Genomic DNA, 25,525 nt, shown 5'->3' with positions numbered 1-25,525 from the left:
GATGCTTAATGTTTTGCATCATGGATATAATTCTGCACCTTTGAGGCTTTCTGACTTGCTGTGACGGTCAAAACAACATCAACACCAGTTCCTCACTTGTTCTCTGAAAATAAACATGGTCTTCACATCAGGCAGGTGAGAGTTTTCACCAAAAACATGAAAGTTCAGACTGGGTTCAAAGTTTGTCAGACAGAACAAAATAATCATGTACATGAAAGTTCAATCCTCACATTGGAAATAGTAGTTTACAGAATCATATTATTATATTGAAAAAGTCCACCTATTAGCTTTGGAAGCTTTCATCTGCTAATAAATACCGTAAAATGTGTTAGAAAAAGTCTGTCATTGGACAAAAGCTAAAACAATTATTCGATTAGTCGCAGAAAATTAATCTGCATTTTTTTGGTTCCACCTTCTCGAATCGAGTCATCTCAGAAATGTAAAGGAGTCTACTCTCATTTTAAAATTATTCAGCAGTGTAACAAAAGGGTCAATGTTTGCAGAAACTTTGAGAAGGACTGGAACAAAGGATCTAACCTTATCAGGCAGTCAGGTTATTTTTGTACTATTTCTTATTGGTACCAGCAGGCTGCAGTATGTAGCTCTCCTGAGGATGAAGTTTCTCATATTATTCTTGTAAAATGATATCTCTGAAAAAGTTAGGGAACCACGATGTTGCATGAATTCTGTCCCCATTCAACCATATAATTTCCTTTATAGCATATTTTATAACTTAAATTAACTGAAATACAGGTTAACTGAAACTAATTGTAAACCTAATAATAAACCTTTGACAAGATGTTTGTAAATAGTTCTCTTATACCTTGATTCCCATGTATTGTCCTGGATTTTATTTTTAGTTTCTTGAGATTAACTCTCAATGAGTAAGTGTGACATTTACTGTGAATACATGTTGAACAGAAAAGAGTGATTTTTAGTGGAAAAATAAACTTATCTCAGTTTGTTTCTGTATTCCTTTGTGTGTGATACAGTCTGTGTGTGTGTGAGCACCTGCGGGGTTTGTTCTGAGTCGAGCTGCCCCACAAACGCTGCCGGTCCTCATGACTGATCAGCGGATGATGTAAAAACACCAGTACACAGGTGCACCTGCTCAGGCTGTAAAAATAAGTGGCCCATTTAGTCATGCAAAGATCAATTACAGCAACCAGCACTGGAGCTGCTCTGATCAGCAAGCGCAGCCTGCTTCCCCAATGATACACTTCAGACATGTTTACACTGCCGCTGACAGGACCATAACCCCAATGATTATTTTGCCTTTCACATGTGACACAGGTCTGTGTTTTCAAATCAGCGTGACAAGCAGGGAGCTGTACAGATTTTTTTTTTTTTTGTCAAGTTTGGATCACAGTGTTACAAAATCAGGTCCAGAGGCGTGTGACCTACATGCAACTTGTTTGCTCAAACTCAAATTTGTCAGTGTTTCCATGACAATGGATGAATCCTACGTTGTTCACCTGAGACAAATATAAATTTGGCACCAACATCAATTTGGCAACACCAGCCACGGCACAGAGGGCTATAACGATGATGATGATGAGGACAATGAGCCTGACTGGTATTTGGAGAAGCACTTTAACGCAGTCAGCTTTTGTATGAGCTGTAAGTAAAATGTGTCAGCGACTAAGAAAGCATCGCTGGTCGTCATCTTGGAAAGCCATAAGCAATCATCCTGTATAGATCACCCAATAGGGACAACAATAAACTGGTGATAAAACATGGTTAATAATGCTGAGGATATTACATATCTTATAAATGCTTTTTAAAATTTCTGCTTCTTTCTTTTTTCTCTCTGTCTCTTTTTCTGGAACAGTCGCCTGGAAGCAGATCTGTCAAAGATTGAAAACTTTGTACAGACACTGAGACTTTTCACAAGGATCAGACCGTGACATTAAACTTTTTATCTGCTTTATAATGGAGAGTTAAACATTGCTTGTTATCAAAAACGTCCACACACTATCATTTCTTGTTTTTTTCGTGAAAAAAAGTTTCATTACTGTTTTTTTTTTTTTTTTGTAACTGAGTGCATACAGTGTGTCTCCTGACAGTAAAGAGAGTCCTGAGTCCTGGATTCACCCCCAGTCCTTTTTGTCCGTTTTGTGTGGAGCTAACACGTTACTCCCTGTGTTATATATTATGAGGCAGGATGTTGATTAGTCTGCTCTGGAGCATATTCCCTAACTGGAGCAGGGCGGTTGGTGAACAGCTCCCTAAAAAAAGCCCTGCTTCTTCTGCATGTGCAACACTTCTTTTTGTTGGGTGGGTGCACAACGCCTCTCTTCCCCACTCACAGGTTTGTTTTTATCGATGCTGGCTGCCAACAGAAACTCTCTCTACTGTATCTCTAGCTTTTGTGTTTGTTCTCTGTCTTCCTTGATCACGGCTGTGCTACACAGGCCTGCAACCATTTTGTTGGAGTTTTTTTGCAGCAAAGTTAGCTTTATTCCTAAAATGGAAGATTTAAAAAAAACAAGAAAGAAAGAAATTGTCCATAGAAGTTGCAAAAAAATAACTGGGCCACTGTAACCTAAAATGGCAGCAGTTTACATAGCAACTAAATGTAACAAGGTAACACTGGGGTAATACTATGCTAATACTGTAATTTTTAGTGTTGTTTTTAAACATGGACATTAAATGAGAAACTATTTCCATCGTCTGTGGGTCGGCACACTAAATTAGAGAAGAGTTCAGAGACAATAACACAAGTAAGTTAAAAACACAATGGCAGATAAATAGGTAGACTTACTGCACTATAGATGTAGCTTTAGATACTAGAACAATGGCCCCAAACTGCAGAAACACACAGTGAGCATGAACAGCAGGAGTGCTGGTGAGAGTGAACGAAACAGACGGTTACACAGTTGTATAATTGGAGTACCTGCCATGCTCCTGATCCTGAGTGTCCTGCCAGAACCAGATACGCTCATGTCTAACTGAGCTTTGAGTAAACATCCTGTGCTCTGACTGGTGTCTCCTGCACCACACAGGGACGACCACAACATAACATAATACCCCTGAAATTAATCAGGAGAGCGTGTGCTGACAATCCGAAAGGTGTTCAAAACGCTGCAGCTCGTGTCCTGAGTGTGGTCGAGCCTGGCCCACTTTGTCCTGCCGCAGTGGCAGGCGGCCTTTAAATAACTCGCTGGGTGCGAGGTATCGGCCGGGCTCTGGGCTCTCTCTGTCCCGATAGCACACTTCACATCCCCATCTGGTCTGCTATCTCCTAACTGAACCCATAACCCATTTACAGGCCTGACATCACAGTAACAGTACAGTTACAGTAACACAGTGTGGATGTAAAGCTACAACACACACACACATTCACTCACACACAGGAGCACACACACAAATCATGTTATATTTTAAGGTTTGAAATGTGTTGCATAAAAAGGTTTATCAGTTAATGACAAAACGTTTTCTGCTAAAGATTTTACTCAATGAAAAAAATCTTCTCTGTCTTCTAAACATCTGAGTCATTCATTCTATTCCAAACCAAAGTAGCCATTTTCATAGAGAGTGTGAAAAATCTGTAGTGTGATAACTGCTCCTTTAAGAAAGAATCTGGTCCTTCCTAATTCAAAACTCTATAGTCGCCTTAAATGGATTTTAGAATTACACTAAACACACTGTACATTCACATTGCTTTAAAAACATTATCTCATCTTGTGCGCTATACATATCCACGGATCCAACATCGCCAGCACTCACAAAGGTCAAATATTATTTCTATCATAATCAGAAAACTGATACTCAGACTACCACAGCTTAGCTTCCTTGGAGGCCGTCATGTTGTAGTGTCACCCACACACACCTTCCTCCCATGTCTCCGCTCTGTGACGGCCTCCAGTGAATCTGGGTCAGGACAGTACTGGAACTACAGATCAGCACTGTCTTATGAAACTCACGAAAGAAATACAAACTAATAAGCACAGAGCAGGTTTCTTTTTTTTTTTCCACACATATTAATGTTCTCCACAAAATGAATCATAATAACTTTGATGATCCTCTGACTATTCCTCAAGTGCCACCATGAGGTTTTCATTTTTAAATGAACGACCAGATGACATTTCCACTTATTCAGTGAAACATCTCAACGTGTAAATGGACTGACACAAAATTTGGTCAAGACATTCAAGAATTCCCAGTTTATTACCAAATACCTGCAAAACTAATGACATCCCCAAAGCAGCCCTGTGCCTATGTATAGCTGTCAGCATGGCTCTAGACTCTTTGCCTTGTTTTTACATTGGCTTTTCATTATCCGGCATGTTCAACAGGAGCTGCTTTGCTTTCTGAATGACTCAAAATGGAGACCACACCACCCACTCTGTGATCTGTTAGGTTTTAGTTAGAAAATAAAGACAACATTTCAGAGCATGATAGAGAATTGGAAGTGCGAATTAATTCTATAATCTCTGTCCTTAGATGTCTACGTGATGGTTAGATTTTACTTCTGGACCAATTATACACCCAATGTGTAAGCAGTGTGTCTATGGTTCTGGCTTTTCTGAAAAAAAGTGAGCTTAGAAATAAGTACTGGTCCACACATCCAGTAGTTGTGTTGTCTATTTTTAAAATAATACACCATGGTCACAGTCATGTTTACAAGGAAACATAACTGAACCCATTCAAACCCAGAGAAACCCAGTTTAACAAATGTATGTGTTCATATTCCGGTCATTTCTGGTCTGTCCAGTCCACATCAGTCCTGTTAAACTGGTTGGTTCTTTCAGCTCCAAGCATTGCTGACCAGCACTGGTGCAACACTTGGTAGGGGAAGAGCACATAGTCTCCAAATGCCAAGTATCTACAGTGACACTGTGAAAGGGAGGGGGAGGACGAGAGCTGAGCAGTGAGCAATAGTTCACTAGATGTGGGATACGGAGTGGGATCTGCAGCAGAACAAGATCAGATAGCAGATATACTAAGAAAGTGTGAGACACATGGAAGAAGAGAGACTGTCGACTGCACATGACTCTAAAATGAGCTGTGAGGAATTGATTTTTTGATTGGACTGGACCCCACAGGCCATGTGAGCCCTATATACATTTAATTTGGGATAGCTGTGATTAAGTCATTGTGCTATTTTGAGGGTCAAAATTATGACTTCGGCGCTTGACTAAAGTCATTTTCTAATTTCTGGTCTGATTCTGATCATCAGTGGGAGTCATTGTAATGCTCTCCTCACTGAGTGGAGAAAGAGACGTGTTAAAATTAGGGGACATAGACATGAAGGTGCTCTGCAGCCATTTACTTTTATGCCTCAGGAGGATAGAGTGGTTCTACCCATAACAGAAGAGAAGAGTTGAAGGAAGCCTGAGGAGAAACATGCAGCAGTTTGGATAAAGAAGATCGGGAGATCTGGAAGAAAAGGAAGGCGGGGAATCAACATTTATCGGAAACACTTGCACACAAGGTAAGCTGATTGTAATTTTATAGAGAAAAAGTATAAATGCATTACTCTAGTCAACACCTTCCAAAGATTTAGTGACTTGTGGAATGTCTATCTCTTTGTTCAGCTCAAACCTATTTGCAGAGTGATTTTCAGAGTGAATTTCAATGTGATAAATGTCAGCAGAGAAATAGACTGTGCTCCGGCGTTAAGATCACAGCCCAGCAGGCAGAGTGTGGCTCCTGAGAGAGCTGAGGAGCAGTCGCATAGAATATTGGATATTAATATCTCTTGGACACTCAACATCCTGCTTCCTAGCAACTAGAGCATTAAGAGACGGCAACCACTGCATAAAAAACAAACACACATGCCCATATACAAACACTCAATCACAAGCAAAAAAAAAAAAAAAATCAAAATCTCTTGTCATCAATTAGTCATTCCATAGTCTGTACTCTAAACTCTTTTTATCAGGCTGAGGGTTTCAAACACACCTCTACTTGAAACTGACATACCATGCTTGAATTTACATGACAAGTATATACTGTATTTACATTCATCACCTGCCATTTGATTACCTGCTGTATATCCAGGGTATTAATGTCTATCTATTCATAGCTATAGAGTATCCATGGTGAGGACACCTGCACGGCAGCCTTTCTGATCCTATTTGGAGGTTTTATTAAAGATGAAACCACGAGCTGCTTTACAGCTGTATGTACCGATGTACATAGTTCGACTGCGTCTTGTCTTTCTCAAAAAAAAAAAAAATCATCTTAACCATCTCTACCATATTTTCAGAGCTGCGTGTACTCAAATTTAGTGTTCTCGGATATCCAAAAAGACCAGCAATATAATCATAATCTATCTCCATACAAATTATCTATGAGATAAAAGTCACCACAGACAGTTGCTGACCAACATTTCACCTTCTGATGACGTGTGGTTGAAGTGCTTCCCTCCAGGTCCCTTAAGTCTACAGTGTGATGGTGTGGTAGTGTCTATTTTATGACTTCGAAATGACTGAAGTTCTATGAGAGCAAACTGTAGCCAAAGTCAGTAAATTAAACTTATAATAATTTAACAAAGATTCAGAACCTCAGAGATTCAAATAACGTGTGCTATGACACAAATTTCCATCAGAGCAGAAGACATAAGAACTACATTTTCTGCAGCATCTTTTGATGCTGATTTGATCATTCTAACTTTGGCACAGGTCTGTGATATTGTATTGTCAAGCCATGCTGGTGGTGTGGTTCTGTGTATAATGTCGGCCTGTCAGTTGGTTGGTCCACCACTTTGGTTCAGACTGAAATATCTCATCAGGTGCAAAATGGATTGCATGAAATTCTGAAATTCATGGTCCCAACAGGATGAATCCTGCAGACTTGGTGATACCCTGACTTCACCACCAGCATGTTGACATTTCTGGCTTTTAGTAAAATATCTCAACAACTATTAGATCCAGATTCTCATAAAATGTTTTACAGATATGCTATAGATGATGTGTCCTAATGATTCTGACAATCCCCTGACTTTTAGGGTAATATCACCATGAGGTTCACTTTGTGGCTTTAAGCAAAAACATCTAACCAACTATTTGATGGATTGCAATGAAATTTGGTTCAAGTATTTGAGCTCCCCTTGGGGTAAATGTTTATAACTTTGGTCATCCCTTAAGTTTAAGTTGCATTTTTTTAGACTGATTTAGGCGTAAACATAGAAATGTCACTTTATGGGACTTTAAAACTCACCATTCACAACATTCACACATTCATAAGACCATATGCAAAGTTTTATGTCACAAATCTGCTTGCTATATATTTTATATTTTTTCTTGCTTATTATATACAGTATAATACTGCTGCTTGATAGGCTATTATACAAACAAAGTGGTTGCCAGCAAATTAGCTGGAAATTATTTGGAAGAATCATAATAACTTTTATTTCTATCTCAGCAAAAGTTAGAAATAACAGCGCACTATGCTGGGTGTTCTGAAGGCTGCAGTTGGCAGAGATCAGGATATTTTTTCCATTAATGTGCTTAAAGCGGCCCCATTGATTCCTACCATCAAACCATTTGTTTCTGAAGCTGTTTCTTCTATGATACCCAATTCTGTGCCCCACAATTCTCTACCCATATTATTTTCCAATTCAGTATCACAGGGGAATCACACAGCCTCATCACTGTACTCCAGTGACTCTAATAGTTGTGCCAGCTGGAGGAAGGAGAAGATACGTCACATAAAATGGCAGGACATTGGATTAGCTGGCTATTTCTGTACCTTGTTGATCAGAGAAAAATGTATCTTATATACCAGAGTATTTCCAGTAGAGAAGGAGAGAAAGAGAGGTAAGACTGAAAATGAAATTCATATACATGCTATGAAATGATACATTAGAAATGAAATGTAATAACAGTATCTTTTAAAGCAAGGTTAAATGTCTTAGCCTGAAACAAAGTTGTCAAAAACAGAAGACAGTTTGAAAATCTGTTTATAATTTTAAATCTGTTTACAATAACTTTCATGTTTAGTGTGATATAAATAGTGTGGTATAAATTAATCAACATCTAGGCAGCTGCAAAACAGATTATTGCAAGTTTAAATCCCATTTTGACTGTACTGAGAGGAAAAAACAATCAAAGGAGTCCTCACTAAATCAACAGTGAAAAACAATTAAGTGAAAATACAGTGTGCTTTGGCTGGGAAAGCTTTGTAAACCGGAAGCTATTATTAGAAACCTGGTTCTAAAACTGTTAGCGATTACAGCGAGTGACTCCTGAGAGAAGCATGTTTTTACGTATCATAAATACCAGAAATCTGTCTTTAATGAGTAAAAATGGAAATGTGGAAAAGAGGAAATGTAGGATTAGAGAAAAAAATTTAATCTCATGCCAAAGGCCCATAAAGGGGAACTTGAAGTGTACATCATTTTCACTGGATTTGACCAGTGAACATGTTGCACAATGATAACATTGAGCACTTACCATCTACTGAGTTTGGACACTGTTCCACATTTGTTAATGTACTATAGGAGAGGTGTGAATTATAAATTCACTGTGTAGTTATCTTTTGCTTAAGAAAGCTCAAAATATTTTCCACTTTTCCTTTTGTGTCCTTGTACTTTAAAAAAATTATTGTGTAGACAGGTGATACATAATATTGCGTATTAATATTTTACCTGTGCTTCCTTTACAGGAAACTACAGTTGTGCCTCACGTCTCAATTCCAGCTGACACTGTGTGTGTTGGACGGGCAATTCCTGCGAGCCTGGTCAGTTTTGTATGAGCTGGGCTGATAGTGTGAAGCAAACGTGGCTGTGCCCCACTGAGGCATGAGTGTGGGAAGGGCCCACCACCACAGCTTCGTGTCCTGTGAAGAAGAAGGCCTGAGACTAAGTAACATGCCTGCTGTGTGCAGCTTCGGCAATGGCAAGATCCACACGAGACGCAAGTACCATGGGCGGTTCGTCACCAAGACTGGCCAATGCAACATCCACTTCTCAAACATGGATGAGAAGTCACAGCGGTACATATCTGACATTTTCACAACTTGTGTGGACATCCGCTGGCGATACATGTTCCTGCTGTTCAGCATGGTGTTTGTGATGTCCTGGTTAACATTTGGCATGGCATTCTGGGTCATTGGCCTCCTACACGGTGACATGGACCACGCTGGGGTGGACGACAATTTTGTTCCTTGTGTCACTCAGGTCAACACCTTTGTGGCAGCTTTCCTGTTCTCTATTGAGACCCAGACAACCATTGGGTATGGTGCTCGTTGTGTGACAGAGGAATGCCCGGCTGCTGTCTTCATGGTTGTCTTTCAGTCCATCATGGGCTGCATCATCGACGCCTTTATGATTGGGGCTATCATGGCCAAGATGGCGCGGCCCAAAAAGCGAGCACAGACTCTACTATTCAGCCACAACGCAGTCATCGCTTTACGCGATGGGAAGCTGTGTCTCATGTTTCGGGTTGCTAATTTAAGGAAGAGCCACATTGTGGAAGCTCATGTGCGCGCCCAGCTCGTCAAGCCCCGTTACACAGAGGAAGGCGAGTATATCCCCCTGGATCAGATTGACATGAACGTGGGCTATGACAAAGGCACAGACCGCCTGTTCCTGGTTGCACCCCTTACTGTCATACATGAGATTGATGAAGAAAGTCCCCTGTTTGGCATCAGTAAGCAAGATCTGGAAACATCTGATTTTGAGATCGTAATTATACTCGAAGGGCTGGTGGAAGCCACAGCCATGACGACGCAGGCACGCAGCTCCTACCTGTCCTCTGAGATCTTGTGGGGTCACCGCTTTGAGCCCGTCATCTTTGAGGAGAAGAGCCAGTACAGGATAGATTATGCCTATTTTCACAAAACATTTGAAGTTCCATCCACTCCTAGATGCAGTGCCAAGGAAATGGAGGAGAGAAAATTCCCAGCGTCTGGTGCCAACTCCTTCTGCTATGAGAATGAGCTGGCCTTCATCAGCAGGGATGAGGAGGATGAGGGAGAGGTAGAGAAAGAGGAAGACAGGAAGTGTTCAACAGAGCTGGTGAATGAGCCGACCACTCGTAGAGGTGAGCAAATGTCCTCAGGTAGAGAATCAGAGATTTAACCTTTGGCTGTTGCTTGTTTTGCTTGTTTTTGAGTGCAGAGCAATGCAGGTATCATGTGAAGAGCCCTGTGACTGTCACTCCACTGACATGAGGACACCACTGACGACATTACTGCTGCAGGTGCAGGATCAGCTGTACTGATCTCCATCATACAAGCAAGACTGAAACTCACATTTCTCACTGGATGAACTTTGCTTCCCTGAGATGGTTACTGAGCTTTATTGAATGCAAACAAAAACTGTAACGTTTCAGTTTGCAGATCTTAGAAATAAAATGCATGACTATAGCATAGTTTTGTATGGATATTTTGAGACATGTTTGATAATTTTGATGGGACTGTCTGTAGGTGCTGTTCACAGTCCTCCAAAATATGATCTACAACTGAGTGTGGAGTGAAATTGACACTTTGCAGATGACGTTTAGAAAACTTGGGAATATTTCTCCAGACTCATCTGGTACAAACAGATGTGGAGATCAACAGTGGATTTACGTGAACATTAAGACTCTAAATATTCTACATTATATAATGTCAGTGGCTGATGTGCATACATTCAGTATGGACTAGATGTAACTATGGGAGACACATGAAAAGGTAGAATTACAAACATCCATCACAAAACGGGAAAACACATTTATGCATACTAACAGGGAAAACTATCACTGTCTTTACATTTCAGCCATCAGGAAACCTTTGACCTGAGCAGTAGAGGAGTATGTAATTTCTTTAACAGTTTACTAGAAACTTTGTTGCTGGAGAGAAAGCAGATCGAATTTGCTAAGCCCTGCTTCCCTGTTACTTTCCCTGAAGTAACGCTGGATTAGGTATTACTATAGGTAAAGCTAGCAAGCCGGACACTCTAATGTTTGCAGCTTACGTTAGAGTCAAGAAACACACTGGTTAATCCATTCCTTACACAATTGCTTTTGTACTTTTGGTTTTGGAGAGGGTTAAAAAAGAGACACCAACTTCCACAGAACAACATTTGGAGAAATCCAAAGCTTGACAGGCCTGCTGAGCATTGTGACGTTTGCTAAGCTATGATTATGCAGTTGCTGGAGATAAGCGAATGGTCAACGAAAATTCACTTCAGTTCTTCTCAGATGCAGTATTTGTTCTGAACAGAAAGTCACAACTGTACACTATATTTCACAGATGAGACCTTGTCTCTTTATAAATGTTGTGCTGCAGGTCAAAAAGAAATCATTATGACCTGTATGAATCTAAAAATTCAAAATTACCAAAGACAAATGACACACACCTCAAAGCTGAGCCCTGTCTGTGACCTCAGGACATAAAAACAAAGCAAGAACAGGACAGTTTTACAGTAAAGTCTCACATTTTAGTATTTTGGAACGCCCCAACAGGCAATAGAAGAGTCTAATTTAAGTCATCTGCAGTGAAACCCTGTCATGTGCATGACCCATGGGAGACAAAGTGGAGTAATATCGTGTCACATCACTGCTCTATATTGAGTTAAAAGCCCAAAGCCAAAAAATGAAATAGGGAAGCCCTGACACACAACACCAAACACAGTATACACAGATATACAGTTTTACCATTTCTTCAAACACCTGAAAACTGATTTAAAGCCAACACATCAATGACTCTTGAATGTTTTAGATTTACACGGAACATATGTTTTGGTGCATTTATATGGTCTGTAATCACTTGTGCAAGATAGATATTTTTGTGACTGATCAGGAAGTCTTTAACCAGCTCTAACTCAGATTTAGATGCAGTATCGTGCAATGATAATGTCATTATAGCTAAACAGATAATACACTTAATCTCATGGATTTCAAAAGGTAACAGATTGTGAAAAAATAATTGGAAAAATTGCAAAGTTGAGTTTGAGGATTATGTCACCATGCATGATCTCAGAAATCAGAAATCAAACCATACCCTGAGAAAATTTGTTGGTATATTATTAAACCAACAGTTGTGAAAAACAGCGGCCCAGCAGGCATTCAGGAAACATTTGCTTAATTGTAATCATGTGTTTCGTACACACATACACGGCTCTGAGGGAGGACCGTGAGTGCCCTAGTTTCACTCTGGTCTGCTCATGCTGTGGCAGATCACACACGTGGCAACACGTAAATTAATTTGCTGCTTGGTAAAGTTACTGGCCTCCAAAAAAACCTTGGCTAGATGCACTTTATATTATTATATATTATTATTAATATGTTAATTTGGTTCTAGTATCGAGTTGATGTTATTTGTAACAGCTTTTGTTGTTTATCCGTGCCCTTGCAGTGGCATTATTTTCTTTCTTTCAAATAATGTACAAGTAATGAAGATATTAGGTCAGACTGTGTAACCACAGTTTCACTTATCCCAGGTGAGATGAATTAGTTGTCCCTCCACATTTCTCAAACTAAAAGCTCCACGAGGGTAAACTTATACACCTTACTGCCATTTCAGCAAATTCTGACACATTTGTATTTATATCTTGCTGACTTGTGCTGAAAACATCAGAATAGGCTTGTTCCAGAAAACAAATGGTGGTTCCATTGCCATTTGTGCCAAGAGCAGGGCCAAGGACTGCCTGTATGTATAACGAGAAGGAAGAACTCTAATCTGTACGTTTATCAGGCCATTATTGTAAATAAATTGTTTCTTTTCTTTTTTTTGGGAGGGGTTATAATCTTACTACACTAAGTGTTAATACATTGTTTAAAAGATCAGTGTGAATATCATAAGTTTCTTGAGCAAAAAAAAAAGAAAGTAGAAATACTCCCTTTGCTTTATTTGACTGAAATGACATAATAACATCTTCTGAATTGAATTACTTTGACCTCTTCTTGCTGTCTTCCACTAAATGCATTTGAAGCAATCTTGACTTTAAGTCGCACCTTACTTTCTCCTTGCAGGGTTTAGTTTGTTGTGTGAGACAACAACTTATAAATTGACAGACAAGTGATAAAAAAAATCTCCTGTTGATTACAACAATAAAATATATTTCACAAAGCCAAACAGTTTTCTTTTTCCTTCATCGTAGTCAAACACTGAGTACAGTAATAATTTAACAGTAAGCATCTGCTGAATGTATTTGTTATAGAGTTGTAACAAATAAGTGCAGCAGGGCGGGAAGGTGGGGAGCGAGCCGTTTGATAAACAAAGAGGAATGGACTGTAATTTATGGCTGTGATTTGGTGGGACGGTATCTGGTTGGGGTCAGAGGTGTATTCTTTCACTCTTATGCAACCATACAGGCACGTCTTTGCAAATGTACACACAAGACTTGGCAGTCCCGCTTGATTTCACTGCCCTGTAACCTTGAACACTGGAAAAGAGATCACATGCACACGAGCACACACACACACACACACACACACACACACGGAAACTTAACTTGGAATAGCTTTGTTAAATATTGTCAGATTGGCTAAACTGCTTGAGCAAAATGATGCTAAATTTAATATGTATCATCTGACAATTTTTGTTGATTTAAAAACAAAGGTTTAAAAATAATTGACACCTGAAAAAACTGACAGGTATTTTTACTGTAATACTATGACTATAGTGTAACAGGTTGTTCTTTCAAAGACAAATGCAAAGTTTTTATTGATAGTAAAGTTCCTGTAAAATTGATTAATCATTGTTTCTAAATGTTGGTGGCAAGTCTATCCATGCATAAGTTAGTTTAATAAGCTAGTTTAATTCAATTACCATTTACTTTATGACCTGTCTGCTGAAGAGTGGGTGTGCGAGACATTGAACTGTTATTCTGGCAACAGCAAGTCCGTCACAGTGACATTTAACAGAATAAACTGTTCTACCCTTTCATGCATTTAACTTTCTGGACTTTATCTTAAATGAATGTATAATTTCTAACTTTAAGCGAGCTGCATCCTCTGAGATGTACTGTGTGATGATGGAGGGAGCACTGAGAATAAACTGGGATGCTTCCCACCCACTCTGCAATGTTGGAGGATGAGAAGCCGTGGAGGGTCAGTCTTCCAACATGCAGAGTGGGTTGTTGAAAGGCAAATTTGGCCTTAATTGCAGCGGCTCTATTCTTTGCTGGTTTCCCGCAGCTGCCAGGAGGAGGTGGAGGGTGGAAAAAAAAAAGTAACATGATGCAACAGCTGCACTTCCTTTCCTTGAGCCACAACTCCAGACATTTTAGACCTAGATCATATACTTGCTGCATTTTCTATTAGCACTCAGGTCTGACCAAAACCACAGCAGCTGTTTTATTTCAGAGCTACTTTCTGCTGTTGATAAGCAAAAATGTTGTTGGTTTCTACCTTGATGAAAACTGGTCACACTGGAGTTTGAAAACTGTTAAACTCAAGATTTTACTAAGAGAGAGGGGGAGAATGTAAGTGAACTTAAATCATGCCCTCCTTGGTTCCGGTGACATGACATCTGTCCAGGACAGAACAAATCAAGGAAACCAATCTTAGCATCTTCTTGATATTGTATTGCAGATTCTATTTCCATTAACAGCAAAAATCAGACAGCTAAGGCAGTGTCGTGTTATTCTTTTGATGGGTGTGAACAGCCTAAAGGTTAGAGAGGTGAACTTGTGAATGGAAGATCGCTGCTAGGAAAAAACCCGCCCCGACTAGGAAAAACGGAGAAAGGAAACTGGTTTTAGAAATCAGGGTGGATTAGGCTGTAATTGAAACTATCCTCTGCTCCCGAGTGAATCTGTGCGATGGAGACCATATGAAGTTTTCATTATTTTTGAAGACAGATGAAAAAATCAAACAGAGCAATGTTGTGTCTGTCTTTAACCCCCTTATTTAACATTTGCAAGCAATATATAAACACTTAATGAGTAGTTAACACACTATGATGTAGTTGTAAGCTGATATACGGACATTTTAAATGTTTATCAACCACCTCGCAACTTACAGCCCTGACCTCGGCGGGTCAGGGCTGTTTTGGCAGCAAAAGGGGGACCAACACAATATTAGGCAGGTGGTCATAATGTAATGCCTGATTGGTGTGTACACACACACACACACACACAAATAGCTGAATGTTGCCTTTTGTAACATTATATTGGCAGTCAAAGTAATAATGTTATAAGCCGACAGTGTATCTCATGCTGCTGACGTCTCTACACTCTGAAGATGCTGTCAAAATGAACAATATGTGAACGGAGCACTTTGATGAGAAGGCGGAACAAATATCTCCCGACTGTCATCAGATCATCTCTACACGATTTGGCAAACATGACTCACAGCCTCAAGGATGTGAACACTGCTTTGAACGACATAGAATGGATGTGGCAGCTAAGGCCAGTGTCAGTGGTCACCAGTGACAGCACATATATATACATAACATATTTATATATATGTATATATGTGTGTGTGTGTGTGTGTATACACACACACATGTATATATATGTATATATAAACACACACACATTCAGAAACACTTCAAAACAGTTGCATCATGTAAAATGAAGACAATTTCAAGGAGACAAAAAGGTGACAGAATGAAACCCACAGTGATACATAGTGGTGGGAACATTCGGGTGTGGGGGTGTTTTCCTTCTCTGGAGTTGGACGCCTGCACTGAACTGACTACGCCCTGACCAAGGAGAAGCACTGATCCATTCTTCAGAGACATGCTACACCCTCTAGTTTGCATCTTTGTGGAGAAGGATTCATTCAGCAGCAGGATAGCGACCCCAACCACACATCCACGCTTTGCTAACTATCTGAAGAGCAAAGACGACCAAGGAGTCACAACTGTCATGGATTTTCCTCCACAGTCACCTGACCTCTACCGCACTGAACATTTATGGAGGTTCTTTAAGACTGAGAGAGCCAAGCGTTCTGTGACACCACGAGAAAGCCTCTGGAACATTGTCAAATCATGCTGGGATAACATGCGTCATCAGGTTTTGCACAAACTTGGATCAGCTTGAATGCATGCTGACAGGGTTATATGTTTATATATGTATATAACACTAGTAACTGGTTTTAATGTTGTCACTGATCAGTGTATACAAGCATTCACTCTCTGACTTTCTATCTCTTTAAGTTACTCTGCTTGTAGACACTCATCCTCCAGCTGAGCACATCACTCAGTAGTACTAGCTGCTCCAATCTCGACTCCTGCAGACATACAGTATTTGATTACAGCAACAGGCTGATTGGATTACAGGAGGCACTGACTCACATACCTACAGCAAACACAGAGCAACTGCAGAACTTCCTGTCAGCCTAGTTTAACACACTGAAATGATCCATTAAAGGACACAGTCAAAAACTATTAAGACACATCAAAAACCCTTCAGCAACATCTCTTCAGAGGGTTATTTCTCTCTCAGGCAGATGCTGCTTGTCTCTGTCGTCTAACCGAGATGTCCTGTTCAGTCTCAGCTCATCTCTTCTGGATACTGTTCCAACAATTTAGTAGAATATTATTGCTTTAAACTTTCACTGAAAAGACTGTAAAAGGAGGAAAGGAACAGTCTGTATGTAACTGTATTTAAGATACTGACAGAAGGTTAATTTTTAACATAAGAAGAACATATTATGACAAAGTAACCACTGTGATGCGACTTTGGATGATTTTCAATGTGGAATCTAGCTCATTGTCTTTTAAACCCTGATGAGTAATTTCTTATCTTCTGTACAGGCATACATACACAGATCTTTCTTGTTCAGGAGCTGAGTCTGAAAAACTGAGAATTCTCCCTCCCAAGGACATGCAACACTGTTCAACAGCAGAGAAGCACAACTTCTAGAGCCCAAATAACTAATAATAATCATTTTGACATAACTACTGCCACAGACCTGGAAAGAGGCTCTTGAAGCTTCTCTTTGCTGACCTCGTGTGGTATATACAGGTTATAACATGCAGCAGCAAGCAGTTGTAATTTTTTTTTCCATTTTGGGGAATCACCTGGTTAGCAATACCCACAAAACAAAGGAGGCATTTTTATTATTAAATACATTTTATTACATAAATGACATAATTTCACAGTCTGGTCTTAAAACACAGAGACTGTGTTACATAAGTATTTTGTTTGGGTGGAACTGAACAACAGAACCATGCATTCTTTCGAGTCCTCTCCTCTTCCTGTGCATGGGTTTGTGTATTTGTATTTTTCTAGAATGAATTCATTTGACTGGACACAGACTACCCCCCACCCCGGACTCAGCCCCCACTCACCCCCCACTCAGGCCCCAGCTCTCTCTTCAGAGTTCCCCCATCAGCCCCAGTTGCAGTGGTCTTCATCTGTAAAAGTCAGGATTTCTGTGACCAGGCCGGTACCGATGGTTCTGTTTCCGTCTCTCAGGGTGAACCTCTGGCCTTTCTCTAGAACCATTGGCTGGCGGAGAGTCAAAGTCAAGGAAGTGTCCTCCCCTGGCATCACCATTTCCTGAAACAGGATGAGAACGGCAAACAGGAGAATGGTTACTGTCCTTACAGAATCCTGTTGTTGTACGACGCTGTTTACAAATGTAAGAAGCTTAAAAATACATGTGTTTACGTTTTAAATATAAACTGTCATATCCTCACTGGGACAAATCAATACTGATGACCAGAAAAACAGAAACCACTGTACATGGTAATAAAATCCAACAGTCCTGCAATAAACACTTCCTTTCTTAAAGTTCTGAAATGAACTCTCCCAACTTTCACATCCCAAAATGCAGCATTATTTCCAATGTCAAAAGACATGAAAACACCAGCATGCCAATGATACATAGACACACACACACACGTACACGCACACAAACCTTGTCGGCGGGCAGAGTGACTCTGCAGGTCATGTCCCAGGTCAGAGAGAACATGACAGGCATGAAGTTGGAGACAAATGGTTTATGTCTGCCTCCCTCCTCCTTACTCAGAACATACACCTGTGATACAGGAAGTGCAAATATGTCCACAGAAACAAACACACACACACTAGTGTGTTAGTTACTGGATACAGACAGTTTTGTATTTCATTTTAAAATAGAATGAATGAAAAGCTATTTGTGCTATGTCACTAGATAAACAGTGTCTACTTCAGTGAATGACCTTGGTGTCATTACTGTAGCATCTGGCTGGTCTCCGAGTTTGTCTTTAAAACTGCTCTATGGCGAGAACAATTATTGGCTTATTTATAGCCACGCATTAGATGTGACTGCAGGCCTGTCTCTGGTTAAAAATTAACCATTTAGATTCACTGATTGTTCAGAAATACTACAAATGAATCAATAACAACTGTCTGCAACGTTGTGCTCTCAGACCTGGGCCTTGACTTTCTGGTGAGGCATGATGGATCCTGGTTTGCACATCACCATCCCCCTCCTCACATCCTCTCTCTTCAGGCCTCTGACCAGAGCGCCCAGGTTATCTCCTGCCTCTGCCCGGTCCAGAGACTTATGAAACATCTCGATACCTGAGCCCAACAGGACAGAGAGCAAAGCATTTTTTTCTTTATCTATATTTATATTCAGATTGAGAAAACTTTGTTGTCATTCACTTTTACGTTCAGGTATGTTTAAGGAACGAGATTTCATTGCACCAGCATGGAAAGATCACAGTATGGAAAGAAACATAATAAGGTGCAAAAAACAAAACAAAAGATAAAATAAAATAATTTGCCGTAAAATAAGGATAAAAAAAAAATAAAGTACAAATTATTTATAACGTAAGTAAGTCTTATTGCAGCGAAACTGTGCATACTTGCCAGTGAAGGTTGGTAGTGAAAACAGATAGTGAAGTAAGTTTTATATATATATATATATATATACTATTTTCTATGGCATTATAATATAATATATATAAACATATGCACACATTCATCTACATCAATCTATATATACATATTTATATACATAAATGATATAAAATGCATACTTTTATATTATTTATATATTTATGTAATTATTATTTTAGTATAAACGTGTACTACTCACCTGTAACCACAGACTTGAAGCTGCGATTGTGACCCAAAAACTCACAGTCGTCTCCCTTCTTGATGATACCCCTCTCCATTGTGCCTGACACCACTGTCCCCCTGCCTGAAAGAAGGGATGGACAATCCTCAAAATCAGATAAACTAAACCTTTTGTTCCTCCTTAATTGGGTTTAGCCTTAGAGCTCAGTGTTAGCAAGAGTTACATGCATTTCTTTCAGTTTTTTCCTACCTGGGATGGAATAAACCCCTTCAATGGGCAGAAGGAAAGGTTTCTCCAGCTCTCTCTTGGGCAGAGGGATGTAAGAATCAGCAATCTCCAACAGTTTCATCACTGCATTCACACCCAGTTCAGGCTCTCTGTTCTGAGATGGAGCAAAGAAAAAGAAAATAAATAAGAGAAAAAAAATTCAGTCACTGAATCAGTTAGTGTCATTTAGGCAAATGCTTTTGTTGACTAATTTTTTTCTTTATGTTCTTTTAACTACAGCTAATCAATCAGGCTCCACTAAGAGTACCTGACAGAGAAGGCAAACACCAGTGAATACAACACTGGTTAAAATCAGCAGATTAGCACAGTTATTCTCTAAACTCTTCTCTGAGTCACAATTTAATGCCAGCATCCCCTCACCTCCAGGGCGCAGAGGGCGGAGCCTATTACAACAGGTATGTTCTCGCCATCGTAGCCAAACTCTGTGAGCAGCTCACGGATCTCAATCTCCACCAGCTCCACCATCTCCTTGTCCTCCACGGCATCAGCCTTGTTGATGAAAACCACCACATGCTCAACACCGATCTGCCGGGCCAAAAGGAGGTGCTCGCGCGTCTGAGGCATCTGGCCGTCGGTGGCTGCCACCACCAGGATGCAGCCGTCCATCTGAGCTGTGCCTGTAATCATGTTCTGGAGAAGGAAAGCAGTCCTTGTTCTGATAAGTTCAAATGACAATGAGGCTGCATGTTATTCAGTGTTACTTGGTCGGGATGCATGCAGGTGGAAAAAAGATTACCTTGACGTAGTCAGCATGACCAGGGCAGTCTGTGTGAGCGTAATGTCTGTTGGCTGTGGTGTATTCTACGTGAGAGGCGTTAATGGTGATCCCTCTCGCCTTCTCCTCGGGGGCATTGTCAATGTCTTCATACTTTTTGTAGTGAGCACCACCAGCTTCAGCGAGCACTGAGAAAGGGAGATCACATCACTCAGATCAAGTTTTTGCAAGAGAAAACTAAGGAGCCTTTACTTTTTCACACAGGTCAGTGACACTAATTCATTCTCTGGACTAAATTAAATTATCAATTGTGTTGGTTTTTACATTCACTTAGGCCAGTGTGAGAGTAAAAACTTGGACGTCAGTGATTCCACCTTTTGTGATGGCTGCAGTCAGAGTGGTCTTGCCGTGATCAACATGGCCAATTGTGCCAATGTTTACATGGGGCTTGTCTCGGGAGTATGTCTTCTTAGCCTCTGCAGCAAAGGTCCGTCGACTGAGAGGCACAGCACACTGCGAGACAAGGACAAACCCAGGAATTAAACTGTTGAAAATTCAATATCATACAGCCTGTAGACTGTAGTTAGTGTGCATACTCACCAATCGGAAGGAGCTGTGCAGGAGGCTTGGAGAAGAAAGCTGAAGGGCTGAGAAGAACAATTCAAAACATGAGACCCATATAGGCTTAGATGGCTGATTATCTAACAGGATAATCCAGTGTAGCTGATCCTAAAATTCCAACACAATGTGTGATGATGGAGAGATGTCTCACAAACCCTATTAGCAGTGAGTTTCACACATCATCAAAATCTCTGCCAGAAACCACAAAGCCACAACTCACACATGTCACTGGGATGCAAAATCTCTTTCTGCATGGACAATTATTGAGAAGATTATTTTGAGGATCACTGAAATGTCAATATGAAATATGAAATGAGATGCTATATACCTGCTTCTTTTTGTCTATAATGTACTAAATTTCTATCTGCAAGTGCCAATTAAGAAACAGAGTACAAAAACCATTAAGTCATTTTACTTAGAAATGTTTAAATACTGTAACATAAGAACGACTGGGAAGCTAAAGCTGCTTTGCACCTGCATTGCTCAGTGTCCATCAGTAAATTCTGATGACCGGACTGAGCCTAAGTCAGAGGTTTGTATCACATTATAAAACCACACACTGGGTTGTATCTGACAGTAGCTCTGCAGCAGAATGACATGAAGCTAACAAACTCTTGGAACGAAAACGGAAGAGTCGTCAGAGTCATTATCCTTCAGATAAGCTTTGTTATTTAAACAGAAGACTTCAGTACCTGTCCAGCTATCTACAATATTAACATTATTTAAATAGTCGTTCATCAGTTAGACCTCATCCTCAGCTAGCAGTATAGTTAGCTAACATTCATTGGTAACGTGACCTTGCTCTGCGATCGGAAGAGACAGCATCATCTTACATTTCTACAGAAGCAAACAGTCTGTCCTTTTATGCGCACAACAAAACGGGATGTTATGAATAAAAAACCCCGTCAGAAATACATACAGAGTCAGACACTGAAAAAGAATAAAACTATTTTACCGGAGAAACATGCACGCAGCCCCACAAGCGCCGCCATCTTTGATGGTTAGACAAACCAAAGACGATCCAAAGATCAAGAGAGTAAGCGGCCAGTTACAAAGCTATCGCTTCCAGCAGGTCAGCTGACCGGCGATGCAAAACTCACTGCGACAGGGTTAGCAGTACTACTACGACTACTACTTCTTCTTCATTTTGTTCTACTTCTACCACTAGTACTAATAATAATACAAATAACAACGAAAATCTAGACACGATTCACTGACATCATTAACTAAGAAGAGAGATTTTACATTTTACTTTTTTTTTTTTTTTTTTTTACTTCTCACGGTTTTCACAAAGTTGTTGATAACCAAGAGGGAAGTGGTAAGAATCTGATACTTTGTATTTTATAAAACAATCATATATCATACATTATAACATATAAAATATCACAAACATCGTGACATAAGATATTCTGCACAGTATTTTATAACAGTTCACACTTGACACTGTCGCTCTGGGAATCTCGTGAGGTACTCCTCTCACTTTTACTCATACTCTCTGAACGTCGCTCGTAGAAACGTCACTGATTTACCTTAAATACGCTGATATACTTAAATCTGCTGTTATGACTTTTAAATAACCATGTTGTACTTCTGTGAGTTTTACTACACTGTAACTTTGAAGGACTGAATTGACGTAGAAAATGTGAAGACTGAAATGACCCTGAGGTGAGAAAAGACCACTGCAAAAGCGTTTTGCTTGCCGGTTTGGTTTGAGGTTTACGGTAAAGCATGGCAGCCCCCATGCCACTCGTGAGATCAGCTAGCTAGAATGTTCTAGCGCATTCGTATTTCTGTGTTTATAGGAGGAGTGAAGTTGTCTGTGAATCAGAGAGAAACCTTGTGTCCATTTGTTCAACACAGTTGTTTAGGACTCTTGAAAAGGTAAGGTGAAAATAAGCTGATTTTGCTAATGATGGTGTCCGTAACAAAGTAAAAATCTTTAATCTTAACCTGTTAGATGTTTCAGGCTGCTGTGTTTACATTATTATTATTTTATTTATTTATTATGATTCTGATGATGGAAATTAATTAGCACTCCCTAAATGTGTCCTGTGCTAAGCATCACTAGAGTAAAGTCATGTGAACTTCTCTGGATTAAATCAAGAAACTGACTGCTGGGTTTTTGAAATCCACTTCTCCTTGCCTTGCTGATTTTGTTTGTTTATTGTTTTGTTTTGTTTGACCCCCAGCTGTACACATCATGGCAGAAAATAGCCAGAACAGGAGATATCCCCAAAATCTTCAGGGGGTCCTGCAGTTGGCAGTGGAGGCTGGGTCAGCTGCAGAGGGACCTGCCCCTCTTGAACCCATGTCAGAGCAGGTAAGTACCTGGTAGTTATAGATTTCAAACATCAGAAGATGCTGCACAATGTAAGATGTGTATTACCATTGTTTCTCAAAGCACTTACCAGAACCACTTGATCCAAACTAAATTCAGTTTCAAAAAGGACAGTTCAATTTTAGGTTGAGTACTAGTTTTTACTTAGATCCATAACAACCTCCACCTTCTATCAGAGCTGAGAAACATGATAGTGCTGCATCTTTGTTCCAGAGGAAAACGTGGCTGAGAGAAGCTCTTGCAGAAGTCTGCAAAGGGCAGATGGATGAAGTGCAGCAGATGAAGCAGTGTCTGGCCGTCCTATGCAAAGAGGGAACGAGTGAAAGTGAGAGGGAGGGAGAGGAGCAAAGGGATGAAGAGGAGGATGAAGATGAGCGTGAATCAGCCTTTGAGATGCTGTCGGAGTTGTGTGAGAATTTGGACAACGCTAGAGGTTTGTGATAAACTGTATTGGATTTTATATCCTCCAAGCAGTTTAAAGACGCAAGCTGAACTTGCAGCAGCTATAAGGAGGGTGTGAGTATATTTACAGTTTGTTTCTCTACCCTGACCGTGCCCCCTCTGTCTCTGCTTCACAGACCTGATGATCCTTGGTGGACTAGAGTTGTGCCTCTCCCAGTATCTGTGTCATGTCCAAAGTGGTCTAAGGTGGCGTGCTGCCCAGCTGATTGCTTCCTGCGCTCAGAATATGCCACAGGTGCAGGTCCACTTGCTTAACATTGGGGCACTGCCAAAGCTGCTGCATCTGACAGACTCAGACCCCCACCCCACTGTCAGAGTAAAAGCCCTTTACGCTGTCTCTTGTGAGTATTTCTTGAGCTCTGGCACACAGAGGTAGACATCTCCTAAATAATATAACATTTAACATTTAAAGTAGACTGACATTCTGTGTCCATGGGCTGACATTCGGTACACAGCGTACCTCAGAATAACTGTTTCCTGTTGTGACTTTAGGTCTGGTCCGAGAGCAGGAGGTGGGACTCCAGATGTTCCTGTCCCACGATGGTTTCTCAGTGCTTATGCGAGGCATGCAGTCGGAGAACGAGAAGGTCAGGACCAAGTCAGCTTTCCTTCTGCTCAACCTGCTGACGTCACATCCTGAACAGAAAGGTACAAATGAGAGAAGCATTGTAAACAGCGTGGTTTTAAACTAATATTGGTATTATTAATTTAGTAATAATGCTATCAGAAAACCTCAAAGATGAATTTCAGACAGAATATTAGCTCTTGGCGGAGGTATTTCCTCTATGGAGTGCCACTTATGTTTTCAACTGTTGTTCTTCAGACCTAAGATTACTCAGCAAAGTCTCTTCCATATATATATAAAAAAAAAATCTGATTACTGTTTTATTGTGATAGAAGAGACTTGATGAACCCAATCGTCCTGGAGTAAGTGATGTCCTTCCACTCAGTGAAACTTGTTAAGAATGGTAGCACTGACAGTGTTACGTTGCTTCTTCCCTGAACCAAAACTGGGACTTTCATTCATTTTGGGTCTGATATATCTAAAACTTAATCACATTCCTATTTCCACCTTCCTGCAGACACAGTTGTCTCCATGGGTATGGTACAGCAGCTGGTATCTGTTCTCCGCACACCTCACTCACCTTTCCACGAGCATGTGCTTGGTGCCCTTTGTTGGTAAGGAACACTGTCAACCCTGCAGACTTCATCACTGACAAGTTTACATGAATTCATGGCTCTTATTAGTGATTATGTCGTTCCTTGTTTCCATGTCTGTCTAGTCTGGTGGAGGACTGTCCACAGGGGCTCAAAGACTGTATGAATCCTGCTCTGGGTCTGGAGGAGCTACTTAGACAGCGAGCCAGAGAGCTCCAAGGAAAGGAAGAAAGTCAGGTAGTTTATACTGAGCCTTCAGCAAAATACAGAGGCTGAAAACGGTGTGCACAATCAATTGATCACAATAATTGATCAGGATACGGTTAATGCAAATCATTTAGAATTCTAGGCCAGAATTGAAATAAATTAGAGATATCGATAAAAAACTATTCATAGTTTAGGCGTAGGCTTAAATCTTGTCAAGGAAACCTCTTTTAAAGTCACATTTTTGTTTCCAACAGGAAGAACTGGACTTCTGCGAGCGTTTGAGGGTCATGTGTTTCCGCGGGAAGCAGTCGGATGACAATGGGATGGATCGCTGAAGTCTTATTTACCTCAACTGTTTTGATATTAGTGCGCAAAAATGTAATAGATCATTTTTAATGATCTGTATCATGGATGTTTAGTAACATCCTTGTCTGCTATGACAGTTGCTGTCCATATTTTGCGTGTACTCCAGTAACTGGATTTTACCATGAATAACTGTAAATAACTGAGCTGTATAAAATACTTTTTTTTGTTCAGTCAACTGTTACTTCAGTCCAGTGTTTTCAGTTCTTTATATCCTCAATGTAATATCAAGCATCTCCATCAAAGGTTATATGTTTAGTATTGTCTATATTAATTGTTGAAATTTACATTACTTCAGTTACATGTTCACCATATTTATTTATTATTAACAAAACAAAAGCAACAAAACAATGGCTGCCACGGCACAACCTAAACTAAAACATGGATGTCGCACAAAATCACAGATTAAAATATTTCGGTACAAATCACAGATTACAGATGTTCTTCTAAACTGTTATTCACTGAGTTTCTTTTAGT

At 40.1% G+C, this 25,525-nt stretch overlaps 3 protein-coding genes across 5 annotated transcripts; 2 read left to right on the top strand and 1 right to left on the bottom strand.

Annotated features, from left to right (window-relative positions):
* The first annotated feature begins 4,870 nt into the window (after window positions 1-4,870).
* Window positions 4,871-12,999, top strand: kcnj12b (potassium inwardly rectifying channel subfamily J member 12b). 2 transcript variants are annotated; one of them, XM_041061893.1, is made up of 3 exons: window positions 4,871-5,437; window positions 8,614-9,967; window positions 10,070-12,999. In XM_041061893.1, the coding sequence occupies exons 2-3, from the start codon at window positions 8,750-8,752 to the stop codon at window positions 10,088-10,090; spliced, it is 1,239 nt and encodes a 412-aa protein (XP_040917827.1). In that variant the 5' UTR covers window positions 4,871-5,437; window positions 8,614-8,749; the 3' UTR covers window positions 10,091-12,999. The 2 variants fall into 2 exon arrangements, with proteins under 2 accessions (XP_040917827.1, XP_040917826.1); XM_041061892.1 differs by having other exon boundaries at window positions 8,614-12,999.
* A 3,547-nt stretch (window positions 13,000-16,546) lies between these two features.
* On the bottom strand, window positions 16,547-21,541 carry tufm (Tu translation elongation factor, mitochondrial). Its single transcript, XM_041061891.1, has 10 exons — window positions 21,476-21,541; window positions 20,500-20,546; window positions 20,274-20,412; window positions 19,921-20,087; window positions 19,545-19,814; window positions 19,146-19,278; window positions 18,915-19,019; window positions 18,243-18,394; window positions 17,748-17,867; window positions 16,547-17,386 (listed from the first exon to the last, which is right to left on the bottom strand). The coding sequence occupies exons 1-10, from the start codon at window positions 21,510-21,512 to the stop codon at window positions 17,216-17,218; spliced, it is 1,341 nt and encodes a 446-aa protein (XP_040917825.1). The 5' UTR covers window positions 21,513-21,541; the 3' UTR covers window positions 16,547-17,215.
* Window positions 21,542-22,246: 705 nt separating this feature from the next.
* hspbp1 (HSPA (heat shock 70kDa) binding protein, cytoplasmic cochaperone 1) lies at window positions 22,247-25,480 on the top strand. 2 transcript variants are annotated; one of them, XM_041062088.1, is made up of 9 exons: window positions 22,247-22,401; window positions 22,710-22,840; window positions 23,072-23,291; window positions 23,437-23,661; window positions 23,813-23,968; window positions 24,403-24,499; window positions 24,604-24,715; window positions 24,940-25,065; window positions 25,117-25,480. In XM_041062088.1, exons 2-8 carry the CDS (start codon window positions 22,721-22,723, stop codon window positions 25,018-25,020), a joined length of 1,011 nt encoding a protein of 336 aa, XP_040918022.1. In that variant the 5' UTR covers window positions 22,247-22,401; window positions 22,710-22,720; the 3' UTR covers window positions 25,021-25,065; window positions 25,117-25,480. The 2 variants fall into 2 exon arrangements, with proteins under 2 accessions (XP_040918022.1, XP_040918021.1); XM_041062087.1 differs by having other exon boundaries at window positions 24,940-25,480.
* Window positions 25,481-25,525: the final 45 nt, after the last annotated feature.

The sequence above is a fragment of the Toxotes jaculatrix genome, chromosome 18 (genome assembly GCF_017976425.1).
Source record: "Toxotes jaculatrix isolate fToxJac2 chromosome 18, fToxJac2.pri, whole genome shotgun sequence".
Classification (NCBI taxonomy): domain Eukaryota; kingdom Metazoa; phylum Chordata; class Actinopteri; family Toxotidae; genus Toxotes; species Toxotes jaculatrix.
The sequence above is the reverse complement of the archived record's forward strand: the minus strand, read 5'-3'. Positions and strand labels throughout refer to the sequence as shown.